This window comes from Volvox carteri (assembly GCF_000143455.1).
Source record: "Volvox carteri f. nagariensis unplaced genomic scaffold VOLCAscaffold_30, whole genome shotgun sequence".
NCBI lineage: Eukaryota > Viridiplantae > Chlorophyta > Chlorophyceae > Chlamydomonadales > Volvocaceae > Volvox > Volvox carteri.
In genome coordinates, this window is record NW_003307573.1 from 1,127,421 (window position 1) to 1,142,150 (window position 14,730).

The 14,730-nt window shown below is 53.7% G+C and overlaps 3 protein-coding genes across 3 annotated transcripts in view; all 3 read right to left on the reverse strand.

Moving 5' to 3' along the window:
- VOLCADRAFT_93268 (uncharacterized protein) overlaps window positions 1–2,717 on the reverse strand; it is a gene marked incomplete at both ends in the record, with an annotated part of 17,724 nt that extends 15,007 nt beyond the window's left edge. Inside the window, 3 exons of the mRNA XM_002952553.1 lie at window positions 261–405; window positions 1,756–1,890; window positions 2,368–2,717. Coding sequence (XP_002952599.1) covers window positions 261–405; window positions 1,756–1,890; window positions 2,368–2,717 — 630 coding nt within the window. The remainder of the gene's footprint in view (window positions 1–260; window positions 406–1,755; window positions 1,891–2,367) is intronic.
- A 1,538-nt stretch (window positions 2,718–4,255) lies between these two features.
- VOLCADRAFT_105587 (uncharacterized protein) lies at window positions 4,256–8,426 on the reverse strand (the record flags this gene model as incomplete). Its single annotated transcript, XM_002952554.1, has 5 exons — window positions 4,256–4,498; window positions 4,932–5,006; window positions 7,061–7,210; window positions 7,962–8,019; window positions 8,185–8,426. The coding sequence occupies 5 exons, from the start codon at window positions 8,424–8,426 to the stop codon at window positions 4,256–4,258; spliced, it is 768 nt and encodes a 255-aa protein (XP_002952600.1).
- A 2,374-nt stretch (window positions 8,427–10,800) lies between these two features.
- VOLCADRAFT_105588 (uncharacterized protein) lies at window positions 10,801–11,789 on the reverse strand. Its single transcript, XM_002952555.1, has one exon. The coding sequence runs from the start codon at window positions 11,693–11,695 to the stop codon at window positions 11,168–11,170; it is 528 nt and encodes a 175-aa protein (XP_002952601.1). The 5' UTR covers window positions 11,696–11,789; the 3' UTR covers window positions 10,801–11,167.
- Between the last annotated feature and the right edge of the window lie 2,941 nt (window positions 11,790–14,730).

Consider the following 14,730-nt stretch of genomic DNA (forward strand, 5'->3'; position numbering starts at 1 on the left):
CCTTAAAGTTGAAGTTCATTCATATTTAAAAAGTTTGATACGTATGTTCTCTATGGGGGTGAAAGAAAGGTAGGAGGGAAAGGGATAACTCCAAAACACACATGCTCGACATGACGCGACGCCCCCAACGTGAGTGGGTTGCACGGGTTGGCACGCGAAACCCATCAACAAGAGGGGAGGTCATGCAAAAGCCATGGGGAAGCTGCCGAAACCCCCCTCTCCCTCCGCCTCCCTCCTGACCATATATCCCCCTTTCTCACCCCCAACCCCCTTTTCCCCGTAACACCCACATTGAGCATGATGACCCACACCCTCATTCTGGTGGTGTAGTCGGAGATCTGGCACAGGATGTAGATGATGGCGGGGGCGGTGAAGCAGTACAACATCCACCTCTGGGGGATGTAGCTGCGGACATGGGGAGTACGAGCGTGCGTGTGTATGCATAGGGGGGGGGGGTAAAAGGGGAGAAGGGAGAATCATTTCTTTCACTCCCACCAGAGAACATACGTATCAAACTTTTTAAATATGAATGAACTTCAACTTTAAGGAAAAGTAACCTTTTAATTTTTACATTTCATTTTCCTTACGCTTCTTCCTTCGGTTCCTCCCCATTGTGTTCACAGTGTGAACTTCACACACCCATATTTCGCTTCTTTTCGCACATCTTCTGATCTTCGCTGCTGGGCCGTCGTGGCTACTGTGTGCCCCACCACTGCTTTACGTTGTTTCCGTTGGTTGGTTGGTTGGTTGGAGGTTCCGGGCACATCTCGCATCCACTGTGTGAGATAGTGACAAACGTGATCGACCTTCACTACCACCAGCACACACATCCTTTCATCAGCACCTCCAACACCCCCGGTGTGTGTACAGCTCCTCTACCCTCCGCGGGATGTCAAGAAAACCTCAACGACCGGACCGGACGACGACTCACGAGACCGGACGACGACTACACCACAAAACATGTTGGTAACGTAATAACGGGTTTTACTTCCGGAACCACGGGTTGCTTGGAAAGTCCGGCAGTTGGGGACTTCGGACGCCTTCCGACAGGCAGCAGTTCAATTCTGATCCTTTTGCATTATATGATTTTCCCCCCTCGAAACAACCTCCCGGGGGGAGGGGGTTAATTAACCCGGCCAGCTCCCCCCCTGTGCCAGACGCCCGCCTCCCTCTCCTCCCCGCTTGTGGACAAACATGCAGACAGACGCCCGCAGTGCCAAGATTTTCCCGTCGTATTCCTTGCTCGTACATCCCTTTCTCTCCCGCCGTCTCTTACCCCCTCCTTCGCCCCCACTCTCTCTCCTCCACCCCCTCCCCCTTTATTACGTCAATGCCGCTGCCAGGCCGGTGGCAAAAACTCTTTTCCAGCTCACGTCAGCAGTTCGTTACTTCTTCGCCGCCTCTGGACCAATTCTTACTTCTTTACGGCTTCGTTATCCTTTTCTCTCCCCCTTTTTACTTTAGTCTTGGCGGCTAGGTAGCTGGGTTTCCGCGGTCGTCTTCATTACATCATCCCGGGAGGTCGCCGCCTCCAGGAACGCCTACTAGTCAGTTCTGCTTCTGGTACACTTTTTACTTGGCAGCAGCTTCACTCGTTCGTGGTTCATCTTTCCCCCTCTCCCCCCCCAACACACATATCCCACATATGTCCCCCCACTTGCCTGCATTTCCCGACACACACCCTCCTCTATCCCGAACACCCCGTCTACCCCTCTATCCCTTCCCCTCCAATAGCCCTGTACGGCACATCCTCACAGGCAGCTCTGTACGTCAGGTACGATGGGCGAAAACCCCGTCCACAACATGGCATAGCTGGTAGCGGCGAGGGTGTTGATGTAGCAGCTGACCATGTGCAGCTTCAACTTGGAGCGGTTGGTCTCGAAGATAACTCTAATATGATAAATGTGAAGGGGGGTAAGGGGGCCGCAAGGTGTGTGTGTATGTGTGTTTGGCGGCGGCGGCATGGGATTCGGGGGAGGAGAGGTGTGTTTGTGTGTGGGAGGTGGGGGAGATTGGAGTCAGGGATCATATGATGATGCAGGATACCGAGGGGTGATTGCCGACAAGTCCAAAGCGACAAGTGTTGGGGGGAGGGGAGGTGTGTGAGGTTTCTCGGGATGACGGCGAGGATGAGGTGGGGTGGGGTGGGGTCCCAAAAACCCGCCATCGGCGGCAGGAAGGGGAAGCGGGAGGGGAGGCTTGGGGGGAAAGGAAGTGGACAAACGAGGACAGAGGGACATAACCGCGGAGGGGGAGGTCTGCGACGGGAATCACGTCAAAGAAACGAGGGAAGGAATGGGTGGGAAGGCGAGCAAGAAGGTATACGTATAAAAGAAACAGATGGTTTGTGAGACAGAAAGCACTTACTTCATCAGCGTAAGGATCAGGTTGGAGGCATACCCGACCATGCACCATTGATAGGAGATGATCAGGCTTCTGCTGGGAACATAGTTCGCGTCGCGCGGGGTGTAGATGGCGTCTACGAAGGCGCAAATAATCCATACGATAGCACAGCTTAAGAGCAGCCGTAGCGTGTGCCAAGCCTCCCGCAAATGCTCGGGCGACTGAATTGTCTTGGTAGGAACAGTAATCGGAGGCGCATGCGGGCCAAAGACCGCCGCTTTGCCATTTATTCCCTGAGCCTCCTGTCTCTCTCCGCCGTCCGAGGTTAAATTAAAGCGCTCGCTGCGCGCCGGCTTAGCTGTGACGGAAGCCATAAAGCGTAACTCAGTTGGCGCTCGAGCTCGGGGCGGATGCCCTTTAGAATATATGCATGTTGAGCCGAAAGAAGGATCCCAACTGATGTAATATGCACTTCTTATGATCTTGAGGTTATATGCAAGGTGGACTCCAAAAGGGTCAAGGCCGAACGTGAAAGCCAAAAGCTCCTATGACTTCATTGTCTTGATATCAGCGACATTTTGCCAGTATACATACAGAAACGGTGGAAACAGGCAACAACGCTTTTCACAATACGGCAACCGCCAAAGTTATCTTTCGTATCTGCGTAAATCTCTTCATTAAGTCAGGCTACCTAATATAACAATTTTAGCTTAGGTGTTGGGGTCACCTCCGGATGCAAGGTCTGCGCTGGCTGCTACTGCGCATCGCACAACCCTGTCGTTTTGCATTGCAATGGGGCAGTACTAAGCAATCACCATAACCTGTGCTGCTCATACGCTTTGATGCGCCTTCTTACTCATGACAGGCTAAACGTAGTGGGCAAGATAGTAACTCAAACGGAGCCGTACAGATCGGACGAATCCCTGTGGCAGTGCCTACTTGTTAGGGTTTATCACAAGCTGGATCTTAAATTACACATTCCAGAATGTATGGACATTCTCACGTTGCGCTCATCCCTTATAGGAAGAGGTTAGTCAACCCAGTAAACCCGGATAGCGCGTTACTCGACGAAAACCTACGATTCCCAGAAGCCCTTCAGACGCCAAGAAGGCTCACAGTCGCCCTCAGCAAGTAACAGCAGCTAGAGGAAGCACTAACCGCGGCCTGTATTCCAAGCTCTCCGTGATGTTGGGCACGGCGTGATGATGACCAGAGGATAGCGCCGGGCGAAGCCTGAGTGAGGCCGCAGAACACCCTTCTCCTAAGGACAAAATCTCAATCCCGTTTTTTTCCGGAATCACTTTTCACCATTCCAATCTGACATACGACAGTTTTACATCATCCGGCTGCTGCTGGCAGTTCTCCTGCACATGGAATTGCACACTTTCGCTCACCCCCAACTGCCGAAACGCCAAACAGAAGCAAATGTACGAAAAGATACTCGTTCAGATCAAACCTCGTAAACCACAAAGCGCACGTTCAGAGCTCGACATGTAAGAACAGCTCACGCAGCGCGGGCAGGAACCCAAACCCCTGATCTGATCCTGTGCCCCTTTACAAAGTTCCCCCCCTTCTCTTAGCGGCTATATATTCTCCGCTACAGCAACCGATTCAACTAACAACCAACCGAACATTCCAACACCCCCTAATTCCCACAACAACGGTCCAGCCCCATGCGTTTTCGCAGCTTTTGACAGCAGGCCTAAGCCTCGCCGCACCGTACGACGGCGTTCCGTACCGCATTCTGTACTACAAAGCTAAGCCGCTGTGCAGTACAATGGCAGGAGTAGTGCCCTTACCGCAGGGCAACGGCTCAGGAACGTCATGCCCAGTGGCAGTGTTGCTATTCATTCGTCTCGCATCTGTAGTGAGGGTACTTAAGAGGGCGCACGAGGGATTTGGGTTGGCAGCTTCAGTCATCCTTCTTATTGGCCACCACAGGTGCTGCTGCCGCTGTAACGGCTGCGTGCAGTGCCCCAGGCTGAACCCTTTGCAGCTGTAGCCGTAATGCCGTATTCTCGTCACGTAGTCTGTCAAACTCCGAATCGTAACCCTGATAAGGCAACACACAATCATTACGGCAACACGGCAGAAGGTTGGGTTGAAGACCTGGAGCTGTTAGTGATAGGAAAAAGCCCGAGATCGGATGCCGTTTCTGAGAAAGAGTGTGTTGTTGTGTGTGTTGTTGTGTGTGTGTGCGTGTGTGTGTGTGTGTTGGGCGTGGTGGCGGGAGGAGAAGTTCTGTGCACATGTTTTTCGGCAGTGAGAGCGTTTCGCACACACAGACAAAGAGACCGACACACAAAGCGAAAGAGAAAAGGTCCCCTAAACAGGCACATACAAACAAACATACAAACACAGTCTTCCATGAGTTTTCAGTCTCCCCAGACCCCCTTCCCCGTACTCCTCCTTCCGGGGGACTCGCAGTTCAGTTCATCCCCGGAAAGGACCTGAAGGACTCTCCCCTCTCACTTGCGACACCCCTCCCCACCTCCACTTGCAAGGCCTCCCTTCTTCCCCCCTCTGTCTACCCCCCACTGGCCTTACATACATACATATATGCATACATACATATGCATACATCGTACCTTGACTTGCGACACCATGGCCGTCACTCGTGCATCGGCCGTCTTGGCCGCCCCCTCCGCCGCCTCAACTGCCGCCTGCGCGTGGTCAGCGGTTGTTAGTTAGTATCCGTACATGCCGTTCGTAGGGGGGGAAGGGGGACATGAGGTTCCATTCGACACGCGTGTGTGTGTATGTCTAGGGGCAGTTGGAGGGGAGTTTGGAAGGGCACATCCACACACGGATCATGACCGAATAGACAGACGGACAAACAGACAGGCAGTGGACACACAAACACACAAACAGACACACATAACGGTCCAAACATAAGCCCCCAGGAGCCCAGCGGAGCCACACGTTGGAGGGGGGGAGACGTGAGCCGGGGGAGGAGAGACGAACCACGAACGAGTGAATCTGCTGCCAGGGCAAGAGTGTACCAGAAGCAGAACTGAGCCGGGGGGGAGGAACCAATCAAACACAATGCGGGGGCTGGTCTGGTGACACTACTGCAATTATCGGTTTAAAGGTCCTGGGTTCGATTCCTGGGTAGACCCCCGACATTGTCGGGAGTGTCAGAGTATGGCTCGCTGCTGAGATGTGGAGATGAGGTCACAGCTGATGGACCGAGATTCGCACGCTGGATTTGTTGTGATGATTGCTGAACCCCCTGTCTCTGCAGATGCTCAGTTGCCTGGATGAGGAGAATTCCTAGAAGGCAGGATCATCCGCCTTGGACTTCCAGTTCGTATGGCGTAGTACAGTGTGGTAAAGGTGGATGGTGCTGTATGGTATGATAAATCGTAGGAATGACAAGATAGTTCAAGTGGCCCAGAAGCTCCGTTCGTGGGTTGGTGGTCCTGGTGGTGGTTAGATTATAGGGTTGTTTCCGTAGTTGGCCAACTACCCCTTTTAGTTGGCCAACCACCTTCCTGGTGGGCCCTTTGTGCGGTCTCCCCTTAAGGGGTGCGGCACAGCTGAGTGTCTCTCTGCCTGAAGGGGTGCTGGCTGCTGTCCGGGCCGTGGTAGCGGGCTCGAGGGTTCCTCTTAGGGCCACCCCACATCTGGTAAGACCCAATAATGGGCTGAGAAGGACTTGAACCACTGGATCGACGGAACTTGACAGATGGTCCCACTCAGAACAGTATCTGCCTGCCTGCCTGCCTGCCAGTCAAGTCCTAAGATCCTAGGCAACCCAGGTCCTCTAGTCTCTCTAGACGCGACGTACCACTGCATTGCACTGCTGTGTGAATTGACCCATTATGTGCGGCAGCCACACACCAGTCTCCCCACAATTGCGCATCGTGCCTTCATGAATGTCACCTATCGGAGCCTCGCGCCGCATGGCCACATTGCCACACACCACCCTCCGCTCCCACTCTGTAACACCATTACAACATTATTCTCAACGAGGGGGCGGGGCCCCCGGGGGGAGTACCCCCCCAGTAGGAGTAACCCCCGGGACCGCCTACCCCCCCTTCCCTGCTCCCCCCCTCCCCCTGGCCTGCTCCCCCCCACGTCCTTTAGGGTTTTCTTCTAATGTACTTTGTTGGGTATCGCTTCCGCCCTCCCCTCCTCTTCCTCCCCCTCCTCTTCCTCTTCCTCCCCCTCCTCTTCCTCCCCCTCCTCTTCCTCTTCCTCCCCCTCCTCTTCCTCCCCCTCCTCTTCCTCTTCCTCCCCCTCCTCTTCCTCCCCCTCCTCTTCCTCTTCCTCCCCCTCCTCTTCCTCCCCCTCTCCTCTAAGGAGGTTCTTTTTCAGGACAAGGGCCGCACCCGCACCTCCAGTTGGTGTGGTGGTGGGTATATAAGCTGTGATGGAGGTGGAGGCTGAGTGTGTAGCCCCCTCCCCTTCCCCCGGGATAACGCCAACAGCTCATTGGGTCCTTTGATGTGCTCTGAATTTGAATGAGCTACTGCTAATGCTAATGCTGGTACACGCGTACATACCTACATACATATACCTACATACATACTTCGGCGGTCGTTCCCGTTGGGGTACGGTTAGGTGCCCCTGGCCAGCGTCAGGCCCCGGATCGATGTGTAACAGAAACACATACACATACATGCATACATACATACATACATACATACATACATACATACATACATACATACATACAAACATACAAACACTTGATACAAAAGACAGCTCGTACCTGCAGCTGCTGCTTCTCCGCGATCAGTTTGTCCAGCGTCTTTTTCAGCGCCGCCGCTTCATCTGCAGCCGCAGTTGCCGCCGTCGATTTACCTTCCGCGGCCTTGTCCGTACTGGTGACCCTGTCGTACTCCGCCTGCAGCCCCTTGACCTACGGCAGCCAGCAGGTAGGCGCGAGGTAATGGATAATGTGCGGGGGAGGGCGGGGTGCAGGTGTGAGAGACGGGGGAGGGCGGGGTGCGTCTGTATGCGCGTATGTGCAAAACTATGAGTAGTATTTACTAAACTTGTTTGCTGATGACCGGTGGTACGATGGCGGTGGCAGTGTAAATGGGAGGCGGGGGATGGCCGGGGAGATCGAGGGGAACAAGAAAATGAACCCTCGGGGGATGAAACCCCGGTTGGGGATGAAATCCTTCCCTGGGGGAGAGTAAGGGGCAGCTGGGAAGGGGAAGATGACAGGCGCGGTGTTGTGGTGTCTGCCGGCCCCTTCCTCGCTTTACTTCGCAATCCGTCCCTCCCTGCCTCCCTCCTTTCCCATTTCCCCCCATGACATATCCCTTCCTCTCCCTCTTTCCATTTGTGCGGGGCTGATCGGATGGTGCGTGTTGAATATGTCGTGGTGCGGCGTTGGGCGGAACAAACAAAAGGTTTGGGTTTGGAGGTATTGGGAAGTGGGAAGTAGGAAAAGAGGTCCGTAAGAGGTATCGCTTGCGCCATGCGCCCTCTCTTTAAGACCCGGATACCGGGACATGGCGACTAAGTTACGGGAATGCCGTACAATCACGACGAACAACCGAAGTCAAGGGACCTGTTATCAAACAGCTGCGGCATTGGAATGTGGAGCGTCACATGAGGATTTTCCCGTCAAAGGCTCCTTTGTCCCTAGCGATGCTGCTCACCTGCCGCTGCATCGCTGACAGGTTCTTTTGGGTATGGTCCAGCTTGCATCGCTCAGAGCTCAGGGTTAAGTTGAGGAGTAGGATGAGGAGGTTTGATAGGCTCAGCGCGCAGGAGACCTGTACCCGAAGATAGTCCACGGTCGCCATGACCTCCCTGCACCAACGTTGAACCTTCCGTGCCTTTTCTGCTAAACAAACATTGTATTGTGAGCTGAACGCTCACCCTCGAAGATTTCCTGACCGAATCTTATCCGCGCCTTTCGAGAGCTCAAACATCGATGAAGCACTGAGCAAAGCAAGCGCCCCCATGAGCGTGTAGATGACGGACCGGGAGGCAGTGTTTCGGCTTAACAATCGCAATGTTTGTGACAAGGGCAGCCCTAAGCCTGGTGTGACGTGCAACACAGTCAAAAACGCTTGGAAAACAGCCAGAATGAAAAGCGGCAGCGTGAATATTGTATCCATCTTTTGAAAGACTCAATACAGATAGAAACAAGGATTCGGCGTTTGGCGCCGGTAGTGATAACTGGCCATGTGTCGTAAATGTATGCTGGTGTGGAATTAACTCGGATTGACCCCCAACGCCAGGCGTCCACCAGTTGCTCACCCGCTTGTCCGCTGTGCGAAAGCTGCAGCATGTCCCGACATTTGCAAAAGAATCTCTCCCGCTAATGATCTACCACTACAACCCAACCCTTGCAGGCAGTGGGGAGCTGCAGCGGGTGTGCTGGTAACGCACTACCACGCATCAAAACAGCGCCATTAAATGCTTCCCTACAAAGCCAACTTCCGGAAGGACTTCCAGACAGGGCTGCCTCACCTCAAATTTATGCCGCTGTCGCACCAGAACCAACCCACCCCGTTCAAAGCCATTATTATCTGAAATGCCTCTCCTTCCCCCCTCTTGCTGGCCTCCCCCCGCATCTGTCCTGGGGCTCATTCCCCACCGGGTCCCAACCATAGCTCGGTCGTACATATCTTCCACAATCCGCCTCCACACGGGCGAACTTAAGTTTCCTCCCATCCGGGTTTTCTCTCTCTTATTTCCATGGGTCCTTTCCTCTTCACCTTGCTTCTCCGTACAGAGCACAGTGTGTGTTATAGGGTTGTTAATAGCTCCGTAACCCCGGCCCGTTTCCCCCAAAAATGGGAGCTTCAGAACAACACGTTGGCTCCTCCAACCAGTAACACGACCATCAACAGAAACGCTACGCTTTAGCGCCTTAGCGCATAACTGTTGGGCCGGAACGGTTGCGTAAACGGGCGTGTACATACGTGCTTCCGATTGCCTTTCCGACTGCCAGGTCGGTATATCTGGTACATCTGTTATCTGACCAAGTCTGTATCTATGTCTATACATATGTTTCGTTGGTATAACTGTTTTTGAGAGCAGCACGAAGACAAGGGGAACATCGCTTGCATGTCGTACATTGTGGGATCGTTCGGGATTCTTGCATCTGGATAGCTGTAACCCTTCCAGGCTTTTTGACAATAAGTGCCGCATTGTACGACTGTAACCGCTGACTGTCGTAACGAGTTGTTTGTTTGCCCTAACCAATACCAAGCAATGGTTGTTGGGACGAAGCGCAATTGTGTACAGAGTAGCGATGTAAGGGCTAATTACGCTGGACGGTGCCGTACGGTGCAGTACAGTACACGTGTTGCCCTTTTCCTCAAAAAAATGCGCCCTGCCATATTCAATGCGGCGGGCGGCCAGCGGGAAGGGGAGATCGTGATGGATTGTCTGCCGCAGGAGGGGCCCCCCGATCCTCCTCACCCACCCCCCAGTAGTTACCACATAGCCTCCGCCTGCAACTTCCTCCTGCTCCTCCTCCCCATCATGTCCACCCCTTAGGATTACAACTACGGCCAAGAGCACCGCTCCCGGGTATCACTCTTGACTGACTGCCCACTGCCCCCAGAGCAGAGCAGAGCAGCCCCTAGACCTCCCGAGGGAAACGGGGGAAGAGCTGAAGAGGAATAGCGGTACGACACCGGGAAGGGTGCTTCCAAAGATATTTGGATTAGCAGTGCAGTGGAGGGGAGTACGGAATCCGCCATTGCCGCCATCGCTATCAGCCGATACCCGCTGGTGCTGGTGGTGGTGCTGGTGGTGCTATTATCGACTTAAAAACTTTGGGCTTCGGACTCGGCAGGTAGACAGACAGACAGACAGACGGACACATATTTTGCGGAGGCACTGTGTAAAAACGTGTACTTCGTAACAAGTCCAAGTCCGAGTCCGCACTGTCCACAAGTTCAGAGCACGTACTGGCACTAACCCTGTAGACTGCAACCCACTCCTAATCTGGCCACACAAACCAACCTTACGTCGTCAAAATGGGTTCATGACCGTCCACCTTGGACGTCCACCGCCCCCAACCGTAACCCGTTTTAGTTACCCGCAATTTCCCCCCCAGGGCCAGACATTGACTTTTTAGTCAAGCCGCAGTACACACGGGGCATACACATCCTTGGAAGGTTGGATACTTAAATTCATCATTCAGGGCAAAAAGTCGGCAGAAAAAATGCTCTCGCTGGAAGAAGCTTGCTGCTGCTCAAGAAAAAGCGGACCTTTGAATGATACTGCACCATCTTTATTTTAGCGCCCGGGGGTAATAACCCCTCGCAACTGCTGAAGATTTTGCTTTCCCAACAGAGATAGATACACAACCGGGCTGGCAGGTGGCACCCTCGTCGGTCGTCATCCCACTCCCCATCTCCTCTCCCTCTCTCTTGCTTTTTGCTTCTTGCACATGCTTCCCCCCACCCCCCTTTCCCTCAACCCAGACGGTTACAGCCACCTCCTCTGCACCCCGTGTCCACAGCCACCAGGGCAACCTCCCCCGGCCGCCATTTCGTCCCCTGACAATGAAGTCCCTTGGCCCCCGTCGAGGAGGAGGTGGTGGTGGTGGAGGTGCTTGGGAAGATGGAGGAGGCATTGGCCGCTAGCAGTTCGCTCGATACCCATGACAATTGTTGCGTCACGTTGCAGTTCTTGGTGGGTTGTTACACTGGGGGCGGTTCGCTCCTACAGAGGACGAGCACCGGGGGCCCTGACCGTACCGAAACACAGCGCAGGGCCGGGCGCGCGGCTCCACAATCATCAGTTCCTCCGTGCGCGCCTCACTCCCTTACAAACACCAGGGGGCGCCCTCCCAGCCCCTGGCTAGGCAATACAGCGGCGCAGAAGACTGCGAACCGAACTAAGCGGTTGTTGTTGCTGCGACCGGTTGTTGTTCCTCACTGAGATATTTCCGCAGTGTCCCGTTGTTATCCTCCACGAGCATGCCGCCCTTCCAGCAGCCGGTCGACTCCCCAATGGCCTTGTTCCGCGCGTATTCCTGCTCAACCATTTCCCGATTGCCCTTCCATCCAACGTACCGCGCGAGGCTCTGAGAGCCCAGAAGCCGGGCCGCATGCATTCGAATTTGCTGATCGTCCCATTTACCGCCTTTGAGAAAGTCGTTTGCGATTTCGCGCCATTTGCCCACGCCGTGTACCTCAAGGCCCTTGTACAGGGCGTCTCGTTGCGGCTTGCCCCATTTGCACCGCGGTTGAAGGACGACAATTCGTTTGGGCTTGAAGAATTCCTGGTTGATGCTGCCGTCGGAATTTACCATGCCGGGCGGGCTGTATCGGCGCCTCATTTCTATAACGTATTGTAGGCGGTCCATCTGCAACCCGTAATTGTTGGAGTGCTCGGCAATTGTACATTCCCGTTCGCACTCCATGGCCAGAAAGTTAGCTTAGGGAAACAGCTGACCAAATTGCAACCCAGCGAAAACAGCTCTAGAGAAATCACACATCTATGTCATGGTAGCATCTTCTACACCTCAGCTTAAAGAAATTTCGGAAAGAGCGCCTTTAGGCACCAGCGCTTCAATCCTTTGTTTGCTGGATTGCAACTATCAACGGCCGGAACCACATTTCATAAAACGTACATCCAGGACGACGATCTGCCGGGGATAGAAAGGAAGATTGTCTTCTCTCGATCAAGTCATGCTAATCGCGCCCTCCGCTTCTGCAAGTTTTCCAGATACAGGAGACGGGGCCTGATGTCGTAAGACAGCTACAGGGACTCCAAAATCCTCCCCTCAAAAAGTCTCGTTCCAAGCAAAAACCCTGGTGACATTCGCGCCGAAGCATGAAGCCTTTCACTTGGTGGTCTGAAAGACGTAAACCCCAGGGCTAAGAGGGCGGATTCATCGTCTGTCACCGACGGATGGCTGGCCCAAACTGCCTAATGACGTCTGTATGCGGGATAAGGGTAAAATTGGTCGAGGTTTGAAACGTGGGCGCTTCCCTACCTAAGTGTGCAGAGCCTTGCCGTTCCTAAATAGGTTTTTGGATTTCCTTGACAACGGGCTTCACATCAATCTACTCCCCTTGAAATCTCAAAGTGCTCATGCTTTAGAGGATTTTCTTTTGGCAGCATATCTCTTCACACCCAGTTGAGCAGCGACGGTCATATCCCCTTTCACTCGGTGCTGTGTGAACTCCTTGGCCCCCCTGGGCCCCCTTGCTCGTTGGATGTCTGCGCGCTGGTGTCATTCATATTGCATCTCGTTTCGCATTTACAAACCGATTTTCCAGTGGTTCCTGATCCCGGATGATCTGCATGCTTTCACATGTCCCCCACCCACCTCCCCTCCATCCCCCACCTCTTTCCTTCAGCGGTTTTCCCCTCCCCAGCTCTACCCAATCCATCATGCACATTGTGTACCGTACGGCGTGATGCATGTGCTGCCTACCCTTCTTGCCGCAGGCAAACTCGGAAGCCGGGTCCCCCATCGTGATTCTCCTCCTGCAATGCCTGAGAGGTGAGGAGCTGGACCCAACGGTCACTTATAAGAGAACTTGCACCTTTGTTTCAACATTTACCCTCGATGACATCGCTACCATTACATGGCTGGAGTGTATGTGGACTGCACACGATGCTTGACGACGGATCACTGTATGTTGACATGCACACAATGGGCCAGCTTGGGGTGCACTAAGGGGCAGTCGGATGTGTAATACCCAGTTGTGCACATGGCCGATATGAGCCTTGCCGGGAGTATTTTGCTGATCGATGATGTGATTGTTGGTTTATATGCTTTGGTGTGTGTCTGTCTGTGTGTGTGTTGTGTGGGGGGGGATGTCGTGTGTGTGTGCAGCCAGGGCCATATGGCTTGCACTCATATTGTTGCCAGGTCGATGCTTGCTGGACGCATCATGGTGTGATGTGTGTTGCTGCGAAATGCAAAAACGTCAAAGTATAACCAGGTGCTAATGACCCCTCCGCTTATGTACGGTGGTGTGAACGATACCTTCACTGAATTGTGTGGTGTGCATGTTAGAAGGAAACATCACCCTGTGTGCCGCATCACCCTTAGGAGGAAACATCACCCTGTGTGCCGCATGTTTTTGATATCCTGATATGTGCCAAGGACACATAGTCGATATGATAAGAACTCAACAGGCCAAGGCGAGGCAAGTATGTCTGTATATATGTGTGTAGAGCATAAGTGCCTCCTGGGAGGCGGGTCGGAGCTCGGGGAGTGTTGTAGAGTTCAGACGACACAACCACATAATGGGGGCATCGAAAGATACCGATTGAGACAAGTGTCTTGAATAAATAGTCATCAGTGACTCCACTTGGGCCTCGCGCCGATAAGAATCCCCAGTACGACTGGGCGGCACCGTATCCAGAAGCCATAGTTCGCAGGAACTACTCTCGCTCGGTCAGACAAAACTGGGACGCAGGTCCCAGCTTTACGTAAGTAAAACCCCCGCCCATACACAGGTATGGACTTCCGCAGCGGTGCAGCATTAAGGTGGCGGACGACTAACAGTAGTCGCTTTAGCCGCCTGCAGCTAACAGTAGCCGCTAACATAGCAACGCGCCCATATGCAGATATGGACTTCCGCAGTAATGCGGCACTTGAATGGTGGACGACTAACAGTAGTCGCTATAGCCGCCGTCGCCCATAGACTTCCGCAGCAGTGCGGCACTTGAGTGGCGGACGACTAACAGTAGTCGTTTTATCCGCCGGCGCCCATGGACTTCCGCAGCAGTGCGGCATTAAGGTGGCGGACGACTAACAGTAGTCGCTTTAGCCGCTGCAGCTAACAGTAGCCGCAATTAAACTAATATCAGTATTAGTTAATACCTGTAATCACCGACCGCGGAATTGACGGGTGTTTGTTAGTAATATTGGAGTTTGGTAAATCGGAGTGGACAAGATAACCACCGACAGTTAGGTTTCGGCGCCCAAACCGTTGCAGAAAACCTTTACAGGATACAACAACTATCCCCCCCCAAATGCGACGTCCCCGTCGCACACGGATCGCTATGCAAAACAAGATTAGTGATAATAGCTAACGCGCTACCACCTGGGACTGCACCCTAAGACGAGCCGCATCGAGCAATGGTTTAAGGTCTGGGGTGAAGTTACACGCCGGTTCCCAGCTGTTGTGTTCGGACGAATACCCAGCCCATTTGACTAAGTACTCGTGCACAGTGCACTTGCGCCTAGCCTTACCCACGCGTCGAGTTTGATAGTCCAAAATTCGTTCCACTGCATACATGGTTTGCCTACCGGACAACCAAGTAGTGGGCGCGGCCTCTATAGCAGTAGGAGGCGCAGGCGCTTCCGGGATCCGCGCGGACAGTCCCTATCGCTGCCCCGGTGGTTCCTGTTAACCCTGTCGCTGCCCCAGTGCCTCAGGATCCCACGCCTGTCGCCGCTGTTCCGCCGCCGCCGTTGCTTGTNGCCTCCTCCGG

What these genes read in the sequence shown, in the direction of transcription:
- VOLCADRAFT_105588 (XM_002952555.1), bottom strand. Translation starts at nt 11,695, where the DNA reads ATGGAGTGCGAACGGGAATGTACAATTGCCGAGCACTCCAACAATTAC.